The 18,982-nt window shown below is 43.2% G+C and overlaps 1 protein-coding gene across 1 annotated transcript in view; it reads left to right on the top strand.

Moving 5' to 3' along the window:
• Window positions 1-12,061: 12,061 nt before the first annotated feature.
• The window catches only part of LOC126252352 (5-hydroxytryptamine receptor-like), a 56,286-nt gene continuing 49,365 nt past the window's right edge, over window positions 12,062-18,982 (top strand). Inside the window, exon 1 of the mRNA XM_049953242.1 lies at window positions 12,062-12,165. Within this exon, the coding sequence (XP_049809199.1) occupies window positions 12,062-12,165 (104 nt within the window). The remainder of the gene's footprint in view (window positions 12,166-18,982) is intronic.

The raw sequence follows: 18,982 nt of genomic DNA, 5'->3' as shown, positions 1-18,982 counted from the left end.
CAGAGTACAGATAGACATCTCTTGCATGATACATAAAATTAAGTAAAGAAAACAATAAAAGTTTAGAAATTATTTCCGACTTAGACTTCACATTTTATGTTAACAGGGACTGTGTAAGCCAGGCCTACAGAAAAATCTAAACTGCGTTAGCCAAAATGAACCTTCTCCGTCATCAGGTAATTTGAGATGTGTATCTGGTACTATTTTACAAGTAGACACGAATGATTTACTTTCACAGCACACAAGTCTAGATTTAAATATGCATCTGTACTCTAACAACCACCCAGAGTGTGTGGCTATGAGTATATATTGTATCAGATTCAGTTATATATTTCACATTCAATTTCCAGCTGGTACACAGAATTAAAGAATGTCGATATGGAAATTCGTTAATTTGGTGGTCGTAGGAATGATGAAATATGTTTACTGGAGGAGTTAATATGTTTCTAGACTATTTTGTGAAGTGGACACGCGTAATAATTGTCAATAACACTTGCTGCGATAAGCAATGCACTTCTTGCAGTGTCTCACATTTCATTCCAATGAGGCGTTCTGTGGCACACTCAAGCTGCGTAAACGAAAGCGTGACAAACCTGCAGCTCTGTCGTGCCCAATGATCAATTTATAAATGGAGCAGAGACTAATCGGGAATCATTCATGGTTTGAGGCAACGTAGTGCAATGTTAGCAATATTGTCGTGCCTTACGACGCACAGCTTTCTGTGTCGGATATTAAGGCGCTAATAGGTGAGGAATTTCGGCCAGCTAGATATAGCGACGTCAGGTACGAACTTCACATCCATGACTTCCTTCATAGAGGACTATCCCGCAGCCTGTGATGACAGGACCAGTTGCAACATTAAAGTGGGTCATAAGCGTTCCACTCGCAAACACTCTGCACTAAGGACAACGTACGACTACAAACAATATTTCAAGAAGTACGATAATCCTACACCAATGTAGTATGTTGTTGTTGTTGTGGTCTTCAGTCCTGAGACTGGTTTGATGCAGCTCTCCATGCTACTCTATCCTGTGCAAGCTTCTTCATCTCCCAGTACCTACTGCAGCCTACATCCTTCTGAATCTGCTTAGTGTATTCATCTCTTGGTCTCCCTCTACGATTTTTACCCTCCACGCTGCCCTCCAATACTAAATTGGTGATCCCTCGATGTCTCAGAACATGTCCTACCAACCGATCCCTTCTTCTAGTCAAGTTGTGCCACAAGCTCCCCTTCTCCCCAATTCTATTCAATACCTCCTCATTAGTTATGTGATCTACCCATCTAATCTTCAGCATTCTTCTATAGCACCACATTTCGAAAGCTTCTATTCTCTTCTTGTCTAAACCATTTATCGTCCACGTTTCACTTCCATACATAGCTACACTCCATACAAATACTTACAGAAACGACTTCCAGACATTTAAGTCTATACTCGATGTTAACAAATTTTTCTTCTTCAGAAACGCTTTCCTTGCCATTCCAGTCTACATTTTATATCCTCTCTACTTCGACCATCATCAGTTATTTTGCTCCCCAAACAGCAAAACTCCTTTACTACTTTAGGTGTCTCATTTCCTAATCTAATTCCCTCAGCATCACCTGACTTAATTCGACTACATTCCATTATCGTCGTTTTGCTTTTGTTGATGTTCATCTTATATCCTCCTTTCAAGACACTGTCCATTCCGTTCAACTGCTCTTCCAAGTCCTTTGCTGACTCTAACAAAATTACAATGTCATCCTCGCATTCGGGAGGACGACGGTTCAATCCCGTCTCCAGCCATCCTGATTTAGGTTTTCCGTGATTTCCCTAAATCGTTTCAGGCAAATGCCGGGATGGTTCCTTTCAAAGGGCACGGCCGATTTCCTTGCCCATCCTTCCCTAACCCGAGCTAGCGCTCCGTCTCTAATGACCTCGTTGTCGACGGGACGTTAAACAACACTAACCTAACCTAACCTAACAATGTCATCGGCGAACCTCAAAGTTTTTATTTCTTTCCCATGGATTTTAATACCTACTTCTAACTTTTACTTTTGTTTCCTTTATTGCTTGCTCAATATACAGATTGAATAACATCGGGGAGAGGCTACATCCCTGTCTCACTCCTTTCCCAACCACTGCTTCCCTTTCATGCCCCTCGACTCTTATAACTGCCATCTGCTTTCTGTACAAATTGTAAATAGCCTCTCGCTCCCTGTATTTTATACCTGCCACCTTCAGAATTTGAAAGAGAGTATTCCAATCAACATTGTCAAAAGCTTTCTCTAAGTCTACAAATGCTAGAAACGTAGGTTTGCCTTTCCTTAATCTTTCTTCTAAGATAAGTCGTAGGGTCAGTATTGCCTCACGTGTTCCAACATTTCTACGGAATCCAAACTGATCTTCCCCAAGGTCGGCTTCTATCAGTTTTTCCATTCGTCTGTAAAGAATTCGCGTTAGTATTTTGCAGCTGTGACTAAACTGATAGTTCGGTAATTTTCACACCTGCTTTCTTTGGGACTGGAATTATTATATTCTTCTTGTAGTCTGAGGGTATTTCACCTGTCTTATACATCTTGCTCACCAGTTGGTAGAGTTTTGTCAGGACTGGCTCTCCCAAGGCTGTCAGTAGTTCTAATGGAATGTTGTTTCGACTCAGGTCTTTCAGTGCTCTGTCAAGCTCTTCACTCAGTATCATATCTCCCATTTCATCTTCATCTACATCCTCTTCCATTTCCATAATATTGTCCTCAATTATATCGCCCTTGCATTGACCCTATATATACTCCTTCCACCTTTCTGCTGTCCCTTCTTTGCTTAGAACTGGGTTTCCACCGAAGCTCTTGATATTCATGCAAGTGGTTCTCCTTTCTCCAAAGGTCTCGAGAATGAGAAAGCAGTCGGACCAATGAAGACACAAATACGAAATAACAAATTATCGGAATGAAATAGCCGGCGACAACTATAAACTTTTCCAAGAAGCGAGAAGAAAGACGATCCTCCGCAAGAAGGCAACACCGTGACTAGAGTCAAAATAAAGGCGACAAGAACTCGAACCCCCAAGTTTGTCAGCTTGGGAGGAAGAAGCAGCGTACAAAGCAGCCCAATACTAAGAGTGGCTCATCTTCCATGTTTCGAGTTAAGATCCTCTTGTTTTATATCAGGTCACAAGCCAATGAAGATAGCACAAGGACTCAAAAATGTAATCAGCAGATGTCTACACGCAATATATCAAAGAGACTATATCACGTGCTGTGTGACACCGTGCAATATCATAACAAGATGTTTAAATATTTCCAAAATGCAAACCACGCATTTCACTCGTAGCACAACAGAAAAAGGTGGTAGTGAGGTCTACCACATTAGGTTAAGTAACCTTAACAAAGGCTACGGCTTCTGACACAGTTTTGACGTCAGGTAAGTACTGTATTACAAAGGTTGAATAGAAGACAATGTCCCGCGCAACGAGCCATTTCAGTGAAAAGAACTTTGGACACATATTGAAATCTGTTGTTGACTTCCAACGAGATGCACGAAATATGGAAATGAACATAACAGCATATACTGTCCAGTACCTCGAGAAGCCCCTGAAAAATGTACAAACTGCTCTCAAAGTCGTCCAGTTTTTCTACAGAGGATTTGAGCTTTTCCAAAAAGTCTCAAACACCACCAAGCCAAATACTATCGTCAGGCAGAAGACCATGCCGAAACCAAGGACTTCACCTACAGACTTACTAACAAAAGGATATCTACCTCAACATTCCTTCCTCGCCGATAATCTTCACCAGACAGAGACGAGGCACCTATAGCAACAAGAATTCAGCAACAAAGGAGGTCTTATGCAAGTGCAATAGCTAACTAGACTGATCGAGAGCCTAAGCGCGATTTGACAGATACAGGCGTCAGTGAGGTCATTAACGGAATAACGCTACATATCTGCAAGATAAAAGGGGGCAACTTATTGGACACGTTAAAAGCTACTCCCAAGAAGATGAAAGAGGCCAGAGAACCACTGACAAAATCTACATCTCGTAAAAGCACTCGTGTTTCTGGTACATCATGATACGATGCCAAACCCACACAGAAGAGACATGAAATTTATTTGCAATGCGAATAGAGTGCGAAATAGGAAAAAAATCCAACATGTCATCGCACAACAAGAAACTTATATTCTACCACTCACGGAGGCAAAACTCCGACTTACTGAAGAGTTTATCGTCGGTTACATGCCTGGCAGGAGACAACAAATTTGAGGACGAACTGCTGTCGTCCTTCACCAGACTATTAAGAACCAACTCGAACAGTTCCCTCATGAACAACAGCTGGAAGGAATAGACACAACAGCGTCTACCAGTACCTGAAAAACCACTCTTATTGTAACAGGACATTCGTCAAATAATGAATAGCTTCTATATCCATAGACATCAATATCAATGTGAAGAACTAACTATGCAACCCCAAGGGACTACAATTGGCAGCTTGGTACAACAGTTAGACAGAAATATGATGTCCTGGGGAACCTACGCACAAAGTAACGCCGATCTGCAATCTCTCGAGCCACCACGGACCTAAAGTGGTGGACGTGCAAGGAAATAAACTGGGACAAGTTTCGACGCTATCTCAGCCACATAAGCACCACACTCGCTGCCAGCATAGCAGAAGATATACACATGACAGTTGACAACCCCACCAAAAGAATCAAAAAATCGAACTGCCGTCCATTACGATATTTCACGATACAGTCAATAAAGATCCCCTGATACCGTTAATCGATGAGCTAAGAAACCTAAAATACAGTCGTAGGAGACTCTGGTAGAATACGAAGACAAGACCCCCAGATACAGTCGGAAAATCAACCGCCTCAACAGGGAGCTACGAAGACGTCCAATGGAAATAAAGACACAAACGTGTCGCAAAAGTGTTAACCATTTTATTTCGGGCGGAAGATTAAAGGTTTGTAAAAATCCAGCAGTTACACCTCAAGGCATATCCGCAGATCTCTGGTGCAACACAGCTACAACAGAAAACGTCAACGGAAATCAGCATCATTCTTCGCAAGCTGTACAGTGCGAGGGCGCCTGACCCCAATGACATCAAAAGTACACAACTCAACAATCTCTTTTAAAAACTTTCATGGGCACTTTGTAACAACAACGACGCTGTACTATTGTACATATAAGTACATTTTTTTCTGATTTTTCGATAAACTAGTGTAATTGATGTTCTGATTTCATTTGTTTTTTGTTTTATGCCATTGTGTTAAGAAAACTATAAACAAGTTTCAATGTGAATGTTAATGTTTATGTAAAATGTCAAGCAATATTGTAATAGAATTGAAATGTAACAAATGTTGAAACTGTTGTAAGATGTTTAAAATTGTAACTGTGCGTCTGGTCCATACGTAGGCAATGTGTTAGGATATGTGGAATGCAAAACATCGGGTGAATACCCTGTCTGTAAGGGAGCGGTAAAAGGTGGATGGCAGGCGAGCGCGGTGAAATGCGCACGGGCACTGCATGGCACAACGGGCTCAGCAGTAGTAGTTGGAGTTTGGCATTGCTCTGAGCAACACCTTCTGGAGCGAGGAGGCTCTCCTGGAAGACGTAGTTTCACTGAGCCTCGGGTATGCTGTTCCAACGCCCACACAGCATGGCAAAATTCCATAGGCACTAAATGGAAAAGTATTGCGACGCTAAGAAGAATTAAAGTGCCGATACGTCAAGAGCCATAGCTGTGGTTGTATGTGTGCTCTGTGCCCCGCCATCTCGCCGCTCGCCAACCGCCGCATCGATAAAAGCAGGTTGAAACTTTTAGTACTGTATTCATATGGACCATAGAGTGAACTGTTCAATAATCACCTAAATTTTACCAGAACTTTCCCCTCATTTAATTATCCTCACAACTAACCGAGACAGGATCCTTTCCAAATGCTGTGCAATCCGAGTGTCCCGAAATGAAAAATTAAATTTTGTGTTAATAATAATTACTTGCAGACCTAGTTATGTTAGAATGGTGTTTAAAGAACTGTTTTGTTAATGAACCAGTAAATGAATAACGAAGGTCTAATGAAGTTGAAAGATAACTTTAATATTGATATAGTAATGAAGTTTAATTATTTCGAGACAGATATAAAGGTATTTAAATGAGAAGTAAATAAGATAAAAAGAGTAGTAACTCATATACTGGAAATCTTGAACGCATGATAATTTCAGTAATCAATTTTTTTAATATAGTGATCATAACAGTTTCAGGGTCCCCCCCCCCCCCTTTTACTCATTTGAATTCTGAAGTGTTCCACATTGGTTTGACCAGCAAAAGTTAAAGTCAATATATAAGTAAAAATTTATCAGTGTTTTATCTTTATCAAAATAGACATTTTGTGTGTGGCTCGAAAGTGCTATTTCTAGGGTAACCTATGCCCGATTTTAATCAGATCAATAGACAGTACGAAGTTTTGTAGTATACATTACAGTGTAGTGTTATGTATTTATGGTTTTCCCATATCAGTACTGAACGTGAAACTATCAGTTCAACAGATTTCCTAGTTCTAAAACTCTGCTATATTATGCAGTGTTACTACTTGTTTTGCATGAATATCTACCAACTTGTACAGGGAAGAAACTCAGTTAATGCCTAATTAGGCTGGCGACCGTATTATTATCAAATTGGTAGCATCTTCAGTGTTGCTTTTGGTACATACTGATGTGTAATTGCATTTTGAACTTACTTAACGGATCATTGTTATTACAGAGTGGGTGTAAGTCTGATTTGCCACCATTCAAGTACACGCGGTCGATATCTATACGAAAATCCTTTCTCATAAGGTGAACCCCGCTCAATTACTATAGCACAGGTTTTAACGAGTATTGTGTGCCCCACGCGCACGTTACAACTTGAAAGAAGGCTACAGTGGTACCAGTTCCAAAGACAACCAGAGACGTCACACGAGTTAGTAACTGAAGTCCTGTCAGCTTGTCAGTCCCCCATGAAGGGAGTCATGGATGTGAAGTTCGTACCTGACATCGCTATATCTAGCTGGTCCAAATATCTCACCTATTAGCGCCTTAATATCCGACACAGCATCCCGCTCCAATCACCCTCCGTCGGGCAGTTCATGTGTGTCGCCAGCGGTCGGCGAGCACTGGCTGTCGGCGCCTCACCGGCGCTCCGTCCCCCGACTTCACTGCTGCTGCGTCCCGTCTCCAGTGCTGGTCCGTCCCGAACTCACTGCCAGACACACAACGACCCGGAAATACTATCGGTAGCTCCAGAGACGGTACGACAGTGTACTTTTCGATACGCGCTGCTGCCGCCGCTCACGGGCAAGTCAGGCAGGAAGTTAGTGACGCCAGTAAATGGAATAAGAAAACGAGGCGGCAGTACCGTAATAGAAGATTACAAACAATAAATGGGGTGAACGCGAGCTGAGCACGGCTCACACATTGATAAAGCTCTGATTATGGAGGCCCGGCATCTGAGAAGGATTTTCGGAAACGGCGACTATTATCGGCTGTTCGCATGCTGCTGTCTTGAGCATCTACGGAAAGTGCTTGAATAACGCTGAAACGCAGAAAGTGGAAGTCGGAGCTCTGTAAAGCAGGATAGGCGGCAATATATGGCAGATTTGACGGCAGAGTATAATGCCGGTGCATGTTCGGGAGCACACCATTCAGCGCACATTGTTGAACATGGAGCTCCGCAGCAGATGAGCCCCCACAAATTCCCACATCGACCCAGCGTCACCATCAATGATGACTGAAGAGGACACGTGATCATCGACATAGGATCGTGCGTCAGTAGAAAAGCGTCGGATGAACCGCGTTTCATGTTACACCAGCTGTACAATATAATTGTCTCTGGGTACACCGACAACCAGACTAACGGTTACGCTAAGAATGCTGCTGTCTTGAGAATCTACGGAAAATGGTTGAATAACGCAGGCCGGTGGGGACGGCATTACGTTATTGGAGGGCATTCGGCATTCACCTGGGCTCCCATGCGACATGTGGTACTAGTCGACATTACCATGTCTGCTGTGGACTAGGTGAACATTATTGCGAACCGCCTGCACCCTCCATGCTTGATGTATTCCCCGGCGGCGACGGAATCTTTCATAAGGATAACTGTCCATGTCACAAAGATAGAATCGTGATACAGTAGTTTAAGGTGCGTGATGGTGAACTCGCATTGCTGTCTTTGTTAAACAACAAATTCACCTTATCTGAAATTATACAAACTGCCTGACCTGGGCGTAGATATCTGGTGTCATATATCTCTAGAAACTTACCAAGGACTTGTCGAATTCCTGTCACACAGAACTGCAGCTGTTTTGAGTCTGGACCATCATTCTAACAGACAGATGGTCACAATGTTTGGGGTTATCAATGCATTCTGCGGTTTCTCAACAGGATTGTTGTTTTCTCTGTGATTAACAGTGATCAATCAGCGTTCCAAATGTTGAATTCTGGTGACTGTAATATCCGTCAGTAATCAGATTCGTGTCACATACGAAGAGTATATTATATGCAGTAGTCTTCGATGACGCTGAATAGTCGACATCTGTACATTCTGTTTTAAAATATTATTTTTGTGGGGATCCACAACCTCAAGGTTTTTTGAGAATGAAAACGTGGTCCAAGGAGGCTGTGTTCTGTTTGTTTACGTGCAACTGCCCAATTTCGACCGTGAGTCATTTTCAAGAACATATCTCAAGGCTACAGCTTCATTTTACATTGTAACACATCGGTGGTACATGTGGAAAGGTACAGATCGTATTTATATACCTTTTGGCACATTGTTTTTGTGCCACATACGCACAGAAATATGATCTATACCTTTCCAGATGTACCAGCGAAGTATTACAATATGAAATGAAGATGGAAGCTGAAGACATATGCTTCAAAATGACCCACTGTTGTAATTGGCCAATTGCATGGTTAATAAAAAGAATATATCCCACTTGGACCATGTTTTCATTCTCAATATTCATTCTGTGCTAATAACAATGACGTACGCTGTAAATCATATTTTACTCAGTAACACAATTATTTAGTGGCTATACCGGTGTCGACTGCTTAGATATTACCTATAGTATATAAATATTGCTTAGACAATAGCTGCGACAAAACAAACGAAGAGTCAGCATTTCATTGAGAGTCTTACTACTTTATAGTTAAAAGCAATGTAGCCTACATGCTGACGATTTCAACCAGTAGTATGACAAATGTGTACAAAGACGGACGCACTGCAAAACTCATTACTCGCTGGTGCGGGATATCATGCCAATCATTTTCAGTTAATTTAAAAGTCGCATGGAATCAGAATTTCAAATGAATGCTGGTAACTGTAGAATACTGAAAATTTCCGTGACACACGACATCTGCTGACTAGACTTGGTAAGACTGCATGCCTGTACAATGTGACGCTTATCATCAGGTCGAGCAACGGTAGGAACGAATGTTTGATATAATTGACTACTACAGCCTACAACCTTTGATTATAGGTAAAGTTCAGTCACAGTAACACACACAGAAGCAAAAACACGAGGGTGGCAACTGATTATGTACATATCGTACTGAATGTTGCATCTGGACGTACTGTTTACTTCAGTTGTACCTGGATGGTTGTCTCGTTCTCTCTTTTGTGAGTGTATGCTTCCAGCTTTCAACACCATGACAAAAATTCAGTGTGAAACGTTATACACAGTCAGCAGCAGTCAGTTACCGATCTTCCATGAGCAAGAAACTTAGAGGAGAAGATAGACTTTGTAAGCCCGCTCGATAGCTGAGTGGTCAGCGTGACTAATTGCCGTCCTACGGGCCAGGGTTCCATTCCCGACTGCGTCGGGGATTTTCTCCGCTCAGGGACTGGGTGTTGTGCTGTTATCATCATCATTTCATCCCCATCCGGCGCGCAGGTCGCCCAATGTGGTGTCGAATGTAACAAGACCTGCACCAAGACGACCGGACCTGCTCCGCAAGGGGCCTCCCAGCCAATGATGCCAAAAGCTCATTTCATTTCATAGTCCTTATAGACAATCAGTAACGATCTTCTGTACGTTCCTACGCAATTCACTGATGACCTGGGAGACGAGTAAAGAAAAAACTTTCCTAAAATAACAGAAACCTAATGAAGTACAGTATTTCCTCAGCTAGCAGTTTTAAGCAGGCTGAAAGACGCCATACTTATTACGTCGAGGTTACTAAGGTTAGAAACGATGTTAATTCGTTGTTGACTGAAAATCAGATGGAACTGAGGTCGTGAATTTGTCTTTGTAATTGACATTTCATTAGTCCACTGATCTCATTTGAGTTATTGTTCCGAGTTCGTCACCAACGATAACATTTTACTATTCCAAAACTTCCATCAGAAACAGGCAAGAAGTTGTAAGAGGAGAACAGGACTGCGGCTTACTCGAGATGGCGGGGAAACTTTACAATTTAACTTCCGCAGTTCTTGCAGTTACATCGCACTGAGTTCCAGCGACAGTAGAGTAACTAGACGAACGAGCGGTAGAATGATATAGCTTAGAGAATTTCGATAACGAGCTGTTCCATCTTTTTTGTTTCGGAAGATGGTGCCTCGCAGCTCCTAATTATTTTAAGACAGACATGATTCAGGCCAAGAACAGACGATAAAACTTCTGTATAAAAGAACCAGTTTCGTTCCATAAACCAACATCATGTTCATAAGTACATTTACAACACCGAACTACGCGATAAAAATCATTGGCGTCGGACAATAAAATGTGTCACACAGTTTTATCATTCATACTATATGACTTGATATAGTATGAGTAAGTGCACTGTATAGCACATTTTATGGTTGATGATGTAATTTATGCAATTTTGTCATATGATGACATTGTTGGAGACCGTGGCTGTTATTTGAAGACAAATCTTGATGGTGTTGAGACAGCAACCAGCCACAAATTTATTTTCAATTCCTTTATTCAACGGGGACCGTTACCGGTCTCGAATCGTTATGATTCATCTTCAGACGTTTCATGTTATCATTACGTTCTCCTTTTTTTTTTTTTTTTTTTTTTTTTTTTTTTTTTTTTTTTTTTTTTTACAGATTAACTATCGTGAAATGTCGGTTTGGAGTGTCTGTTTTCATTACATTAGTCCAACAGATGTGAATACATTTCCACTGCATTCTTATCGTTACACACGTAAATTTTTCTCGATGAACACTTTTGATCTGTCACAGAAAAGATTTCTAGCACACACCTGGCGGGTTTGTTAACACTGTAAACATATGGTTAATATTCCGGTTCCAAAGCTTAAAAACACAATAGTAATGTAATATATCTAAGGTTGTTATAATCGCTGTAGCTTTTTTCCGAATATCCGACCACGAAGATGTAAAATGATGGAAACCGTGAAGCATTCTTCACAGCCGAGATTGAACTGCGCCAAGTGTCCTGAAAAAGTATATCTCAAATTTTTGTTTATTTTTCGCAATTAATATTTAAGATAATCGATTAGACTTCAACAGCCTTGATAACAGGTGACTCATCAGTGCTTCATATGTAAAAAAAATGATCATTTCAGTTTGCTTGGACAATTGTGTTACAAAAAAGATTAAAGTAATTTTAGAAGTAGGTTAATATTTCGAAAGATTCTTCTCATTTTCATTAAATGTATTCTCAATTACGAATAAGGACAACCATCAGCTGTAGAATGGAATGACGACAGTGAAAATTTGCGCCGGACTGGGACTCGAATCCGCGTTTTCCACTTATCGCGAGCGGTGGCCTTATCATTCTCTTTCTTTTTCTTGGGGTTGTTATCTTGTTATTCGTTGTTCATGCGATGTCTCATGGGAAGAGGCGGGGGGTGGGGGGGGGGGGGAGTAAATCTTTCAGGGTGTGCATGCCACGGGCTTCTGTCAGAGTCAGATTGTTCAGTTGTCTCCCATTGTAAATTTGGTACCATTTGCGCAGTTAGTGCTCAGGTGATTGACCAAAAAGGCGGTGTGCTTGTTTTCGTCCACTTCCAAGGCCTGTATGCAGCGCTTTGTCCTGTCCTCAATGGTTCCTTCTAGAAAGAGTTCAGAATAATTTCCCGAACGATGAAATGCTTGATGCGTCGGGGTCTGCTCATATCTTCATCAGCATGAACAGCTGCAGAGATCCAGTTGGCATCGATGGCAGCGTCCAGCAGCTGGCTGACAACACCAGGTCTCTCATTGCGCAAAAGGGTTCAAATGGTTCAAACGGCTCTGAGCACTATGGGACTTAACTTCTGGGGTCATCAGTCGCCTATAACTTAGAACTAATTAATCCTAACTAACCTAAGGACATCACACACATCCATGCCCGAGGCAGGATTCGAACCTGCGACCGTAGCGGTCACGCGGTTCCAGACTGAAGCGCCTAGAACTGCACGGCCACACTGGCCGACTGCGCAAAAGGGCCACCAGCTGTACTAGCGGCAGGCACAGGACAATCCACGTGGCATCAGGACGCCATTCATCATCATCAGCAGCACCGGCATCAGCATCAGCACCCTCGCTGAGGTGGAACACGAACTTCTATAGGCTGGTGTAAAGACCAACTGCTGCCCATTTGGCTATCTGTGCACGACTCACAGCAGACCCATGGGTCACGACATATGGAAATTTGGGTCTAGCCGTGAGTCGTACATGGATAACCAAACAGTAAGGCGATAAGCGGGAATCCCGGGTTTGAGTCCCGGTCCGGCACAAATTTTCACTATCGTAATTCCATTCTACAGCTGATGGTTGCCCGTATTCGCAATTGCGAACACATCTAATGTATTTCATAACGGCTGTAGTCGCCGCAGTGCCTGTTGCTTTAGACATGCATTTCCAAAGGAACTTTACATCGCAATCAGAATAACACAGTCACAGCAATATCTTCACATTTAAGTTGAAAAAGAACGTAAGATAAAAATAGTTTCAGATTGAACTTCAGTCATACTTACACACATACGTCTTGAGAATTTCAGAACTAGCAATTCATTTTTGCCAACGGCCTCCCGCAGTGGTAATACCGCTTCCAGCCAGAACACCGAAGTTTAGCTCTGTCGGGTAGGCTGACACTTTGGATGGATGAGTGTCCGGGACCGTCGAGCGCTGTTGCCTAGCGGGTTGCCTAGCGACGGCAGTTGAGAGTTGAGGAGCTACTTGACTGAAAAGTAACGGATCTGGGCACGAAAACTGACAACGGCCAAAACAGCGATGTGATGAACACGTGCCTCTCCGTATCCGCATCCAGTGATGCCTATCGGCTGAGGATGACACGCGAGTCCGTTAGTACCAGTGGGCGCTAATAGGCCTGTTTCGGACAAAGAAAGGAAGTGTTCATTTACCCTGTCCATATTACTTCATCTTAAAGGTTCCGTACCTCAAGTGCTAAAAATGGAACTCTTACAGGATCACTTTGTTGTCTGTCTGTCCGTCTGTTCGTTTGTCCGACAGTCAAGACCCCTTTACCTCAGGAACAGGAAGAGATATCAAGTCAAAATTTAAGTCACATACCAAAGGATGCGTTATCTTGATGGTGTGAAAAATTTACGGTTCTAAGTAAATGCAATCAAATATCACATATTCCAATACTCGTAAACTCACTCGTCGTAACCTACACTGTGTGATCAAAAGTATCAGGACACCCCCAAAACATACGTTTTTCATATTATGTGCATTGTGCTGCCACCTACTCCCAGGCAATCAATATCAGCGGCCTCAGTAGTCATTAGACATCATGACAGAGCAGAAAGGGACGCTCCGCGGAAATCACGGACTTCGAACGTGGTCAGGTGATTGTGTATCACTTGTGTCATACGTCTGTACGCGAGATTTCCACACTCCTAAACATCCATAGATGCACTGTTTCCTATGTGATAGTGAAGTGGAAACGTGAAGAGACACGTACAGCACAAAAGCGTATTGGCCGACCTCGTCTGTTAACTGACAGAGACCGCCGACAGTTGAATATGGTCGTAATGAGTAACAGGCAGACATCTGTCCAGACCATCACACAAGAATTCCAAACTGTATCTGGATCCACTTCAAGTGCTATGACAATAGGCGGGAACTGAGACTTGGATTTCATGGACGAGCGGCTGCTCATAAACTATATATGACGTCGGTAAATGTCAAACGACGCCTCGCTTGGTGTAAGGAGCATAAACATTGGACGATTGAACAGTGTGTAGTGACGAATCACGGTCACAATGTGGCAACCCGATGGCAGGGTTTGGGTATGGCGAATGCCTGGTGAACGTCATCTGCCAGCGTGTGAAGTGCCAAGAGTAAAATTCGGAGGCGGTGGAGTTATGGTGTGTTCGTGTTTCTCATGGAGGGGGCTTGCACCCCTTGTTGATTTGCGTGGCACTATCACAGCACAGGCCGACATTGATGTTTTAAGCACCTTCTTGCTTCCCACTGTTGAAGAGCAATTCGGGGAAGGCGACTGCATCTTTCAACACGATCGAGCCCCTGTTCTTAGTGCACGGCCCGTGGAGGAGAGGTTACGCAACAATAACATCCCTGTAATGGACTGCTCTGCACAGAGTCCTGATCTGAATCCTACAAAACACCTTTGGGATGTTTTGGAACGCCAGCTTCGTGCAGGCCTCACCGACCGACATCGATACCTCTCCTCAGTGCAGCACTCCGTGAAGAATGGGCTGCTATTCCCCGAAACGTTCCAGCACCAGGTATGCCTGCAAGAGTAGAAGCTGCCATCAAGGCTAAGGATGGCCCAACACAATACTGAATTCCAGTATTACCGATGGAGGTCGCCACAAACTTGTAAGTCATTTTCAGCCAGGTGTCCGGATACTTTTGATCACATAGTGTATATGGTACTTCCCGATGACCTAAAATCATGAAAATTGGCCAGAAGCAAGATCTAACAGTATAATTAAAGGAAAAAATCCAAAATTTGTTAAGTTGTAATTGTATCACATAAAAAATACTTATTTTGCAATTTATCATCTGTCTGGTAAGACATCTTTTTTTCAGTTGAAATTTCTGTCAGGTACTAAGGCCTACGATCCCTGTGAAGAATTTAAGCTTTTAAGTTAATCCATTCAAAAGATACTGCCATTTGTGTCACATGTTTCGATATTGGCAAGCTCATTCATCAAAACCTGTAGGGTATTTATTGTTGACCTATAGACGCAAAATTTGGCAACAAGGTTTTACAGTACATGTAAAGAAAAAAAATCGGAAAACTTAATCTGTAATTATGTCACATAAAATTTTGTTTTTTGCCATTTATTGCCCGTCCAACAGACCCCTTTTTCTCAGTAACGGGCAAAGGTATCAATTTGAAATTTATCTCAAATAAAAGGCTTACGGTCCCTTGACTGTGTAAATAATTTAAGCTTCTAAGGCAATGCAATCAAAGGATACGGCCATTTATGTCAATATTTTTACAGTCGCAAACTCACTGATCAACTCATACCTAAACGTCGGGGTTGGTGGTCTAATTTTTTAAAAATAATCTTCATACACAGAAGACAAAAACAAGGTAAAGACACGCTTAAAATTGCCACATTACTTAATATTTTCCGAACAATAATTTATGTCTGTGTGTTCTGTGAGCAGAAGGTTGCTCTTTGTAGAGTTTGAAATTCCCGCCTACAAATTTCAATTTACGCTGTGTCATGTTCTGATTCTCACTTCGTTTGTTTCGTGATATTAATGATACATAGCGCTTCCATCGACAGGCGAAAACCTTCTCTCAGCATTATGTGCCGACACAGTTACATACTAATAAACAGGAATGGAAAATTTAAGCTGACTTTTAGTGCCATCTTTTACCCTTCAACAAATACATACATCAAAAAAAGTTTTGCATCATCTCGGTTCCGAGAGTTCCGGAACCTGTACAGAAAACTGGAATGGAGATCAACATAAACATCATTCCGCTCTTTTTATTACTCATGAAAACCACATATTGCATGTTATAGCACCATACAGCGAGACCTTTAGAGGTGGTGGTCCAGATTGCTGTACACACCAGTATAATACCCAATCGCACGTACTCATGCATTGATGCATGCCTGTATTCGTCGTGGCATACTATTCACTAGTTCATCAAGGTACTGTTGGTCCAGATTGTCCCACTCCTCAACGGCGACTCGGCGTAGATCTCTCAGAGTGGTTGGGGGGTCACGTCGTCCATAAACAGCCCTTTTCAATCTATCCCAGCTATGTTCGATAGGGTTCATGTCTGGAGAACAATCTGGCCACTCTAGTCGAGCGATGCCGTTATCCTGAATGAAGTTATTCACAAGATGTGCACGATGGGGGCGCAAATTTTCGTCCATGAAGACGAATGCATCGCCAATATGCTGCCGATATGGTTGCAACTATCGGTAGGAGGATGGCATTCATGTATCGCACAACCGTTACGGCGCCTTCCATGACCACCAGCGGCGTACTTCGGCCCCAAAATGCCACCCCAAAACAGCAGGGAACCTCCACCTTGCTGCACCCGCTGGACAGTGTGTCTAAAGCGTTCAGCCTGGCCGGGTTGCCTCCAAACACGTTGAAAGACGTGCACTTCATTCACATTCAGTGCTCGTATTTCATATTTATAATCCCAGCATTCTGGTACTCGGTAAAATAATAATTCAGGCAATGTTAATAATTTCTATAGATTGCCTGATTTATTTGACGATTTTACAGCTTGTCTCACACTGATCTGTGAGAGGAACTTGGCGCTAGAAATTTATTTATTTATGGGCGAGGGCAGCAGTCTTCCTAGCAGCCATTATGGCTTCCCGTTTCCCATCCTTTTTCCGATCGCCAGGGTAGCACGTGGTGTCGTTTGAACATTCAGTAGCGGCCAAAGTTTCTCCTGTTCTCAGTTCCCCAACCTGCCTTACGAACCTTTTAAACGCTATTTCTGCTCAATTTTAACGTCGCGAGGTCGCCTCCCTGTGAAATTCCGGCCCTGTGATTGGCCAGTTCAGGTGCGCGCCTGTTTTTCGCGGGCGGGCGCCAACCGCCCTCCGCGGATGGGTGGTGGACAAATGGGGCAGTAGTTCAGTTTTAGTGTGACCGTGCCGGACACCGGAGGTACCGCTTCCAGGAGATCAAGTTCGGTAAGCACGAACGCCGACTTGCATTGTAGATTCGCGTCCTGCGGCCCAGAGGGAACCTGATAGGTCATTGTGAATAGTTTCGCGTCTTGCGGGTTTTATTGCTTTAGTACGGGAGGCTACCGAGCGATTCACGCACGGAAGCATCTTCTTAGTCTTTGGCTAATTCCTGGTGGTGGTCGTTGCACGCCTGCAACCCCTTCCTTTACTAAATGTGATTCTATTTGATAATACGGCGATTGTTGCTAAAAGTCCTTTCCTCCTGCTATCGTGACGTGTTATGAACGTACGTTAGGGCAGGCTGCTTAACTCGAATCTTTCCACGAGCGAGGTGGCGCAGTGGTTCGACACTGGACTCGCATTCGGGAGGACGACGGTTCAATCCCGCGTTTGGCCATCCTGATTTAGGTTTTCCGCTCCAGGCAAATGCCGGAATGGTTCTAATGAAAGGGCACGGCCGACTTCCTTCCCCATTCTTCCCTACTCCGATGAGACCGATGACCTCGCTGTCTGGTCTCCTTACCCAAACAACCCCATCTCGAATCTTTCTTCCCCCCACCCCCATTTGGTTGTATTATTGTTCGATTCTCAACTGTTTAATAAATGAGTCCGTTAATCTTACATTCTCTCTCTTTCATTACGTTAACTCCCCTAGTGTAACAGAATATTGCAGAACTGTAACGGTTGCTGTAAGGTCGTGCAGTTCTCGCGCCACTAACGATAGTATAAAGATTCAATATCGCGCGCCTGGCACGACCATTGCACGCATGGCACCGATAACAGTAGTAATCATGTTCAACTATTCCCCATTGATAGACTGGGAAGTGTTCACGGCTCAGTGTGCGTACGTGAGCACTAAATCCACTTGATGTGGTGGAAGTAGTGGCCCCTGTTTTGCCTTGCTGGTTTAGACAAAAAGTATCAAAAATCACAGCCCATACAGCAAGGAATAGTAACTTGAAAAAAACGAGCCACCACTTTTAACGTCTCCGACGATTGTCTGGTTGAAGGCATATGCGACACTCATCGGTGAAGAGAACGTGATGCCGATCCTGAGCGGAACATTCGGCATGTCATTGAGCCCGTATGTACCGCGCTCCATGGTGATTGCAAAGATGGACCTCGCCAAGGACGTCTGGAGTGAAGTTGCGCATCTTGCAGCCTATTGCGCACTGTTTGAGTCTTAACACGACGTCCTGTGACTGCACGAAAAGCATTATTCAACATGGTGGCGTTGCTGTCAAGGTTCCTACGAGCTATAATCCATAGGTAGCGGTCATCCACTGCAGTAGTAGCCCTTGGGCGGCCTGAGCGAGGCACGTCACGTCATCGAGAGTTAATGTCTCTCTGTATCTCCTCCATGTCCGGACAATATCGCTTTAGTTCACTGTGAGACACCTGGACACTTCCCTTGTTGAGAGTCCTTCCTAGCACAAAGTAACAATGCGGACGCGATCGAACCGCGGTACTGACCGTCTAGGCATGGTTGAACTACAGACAGCACGAGCCGTGTACCTCCTTAACTGATCGGCTGTCGGACCCCCTCCATCAAACAGGCGCTGCTCATGCTTGGTTCTTTGCATCTTTGGGCTGTTTTTGTGCCATCTCTGAACACTGAAAGGGACTGTGTCTGTGTACAATATCCACAATCAACATCTATCTTCAGGAGTTCTGGGAACCGGGGTGATGCAAAAGTTTTTTGATGTGTGTATTTTTCTGCTTCCTATAAGTATCTATTTTATTATATTCCAGGACATCCATTCGTAAATCATCCCAATTCAAGACGGAGTACACTGCAGGAAGAAGATAAAATTATGTCACGTCTACTTATTAATTTCGTTATACCATGTCAGAGTAAAGTATGCCCTGACAGATTCTGCAGAATAAACTGCTGATAAATTTCACGCTGATGCAGCA

This window comes from Schistocerca nitens, chromosome 4 (assembly GCF_023898315.1).
Source record: "Schistocerca nitens isolate TAMUIC-IGC-003100 chromosome 4, iqSchNite1.1, whole genome shotgun sequence".
Lineage (NCBI taxonomy): Eukaryota > Metazoa > Arthropoda > Insecta > Orthoptera > Acrididae > Schistocerca > Schistocerca nitens.
This window is presented reverse-complemented; position numbering and strand designations above follow the sequence as displayed.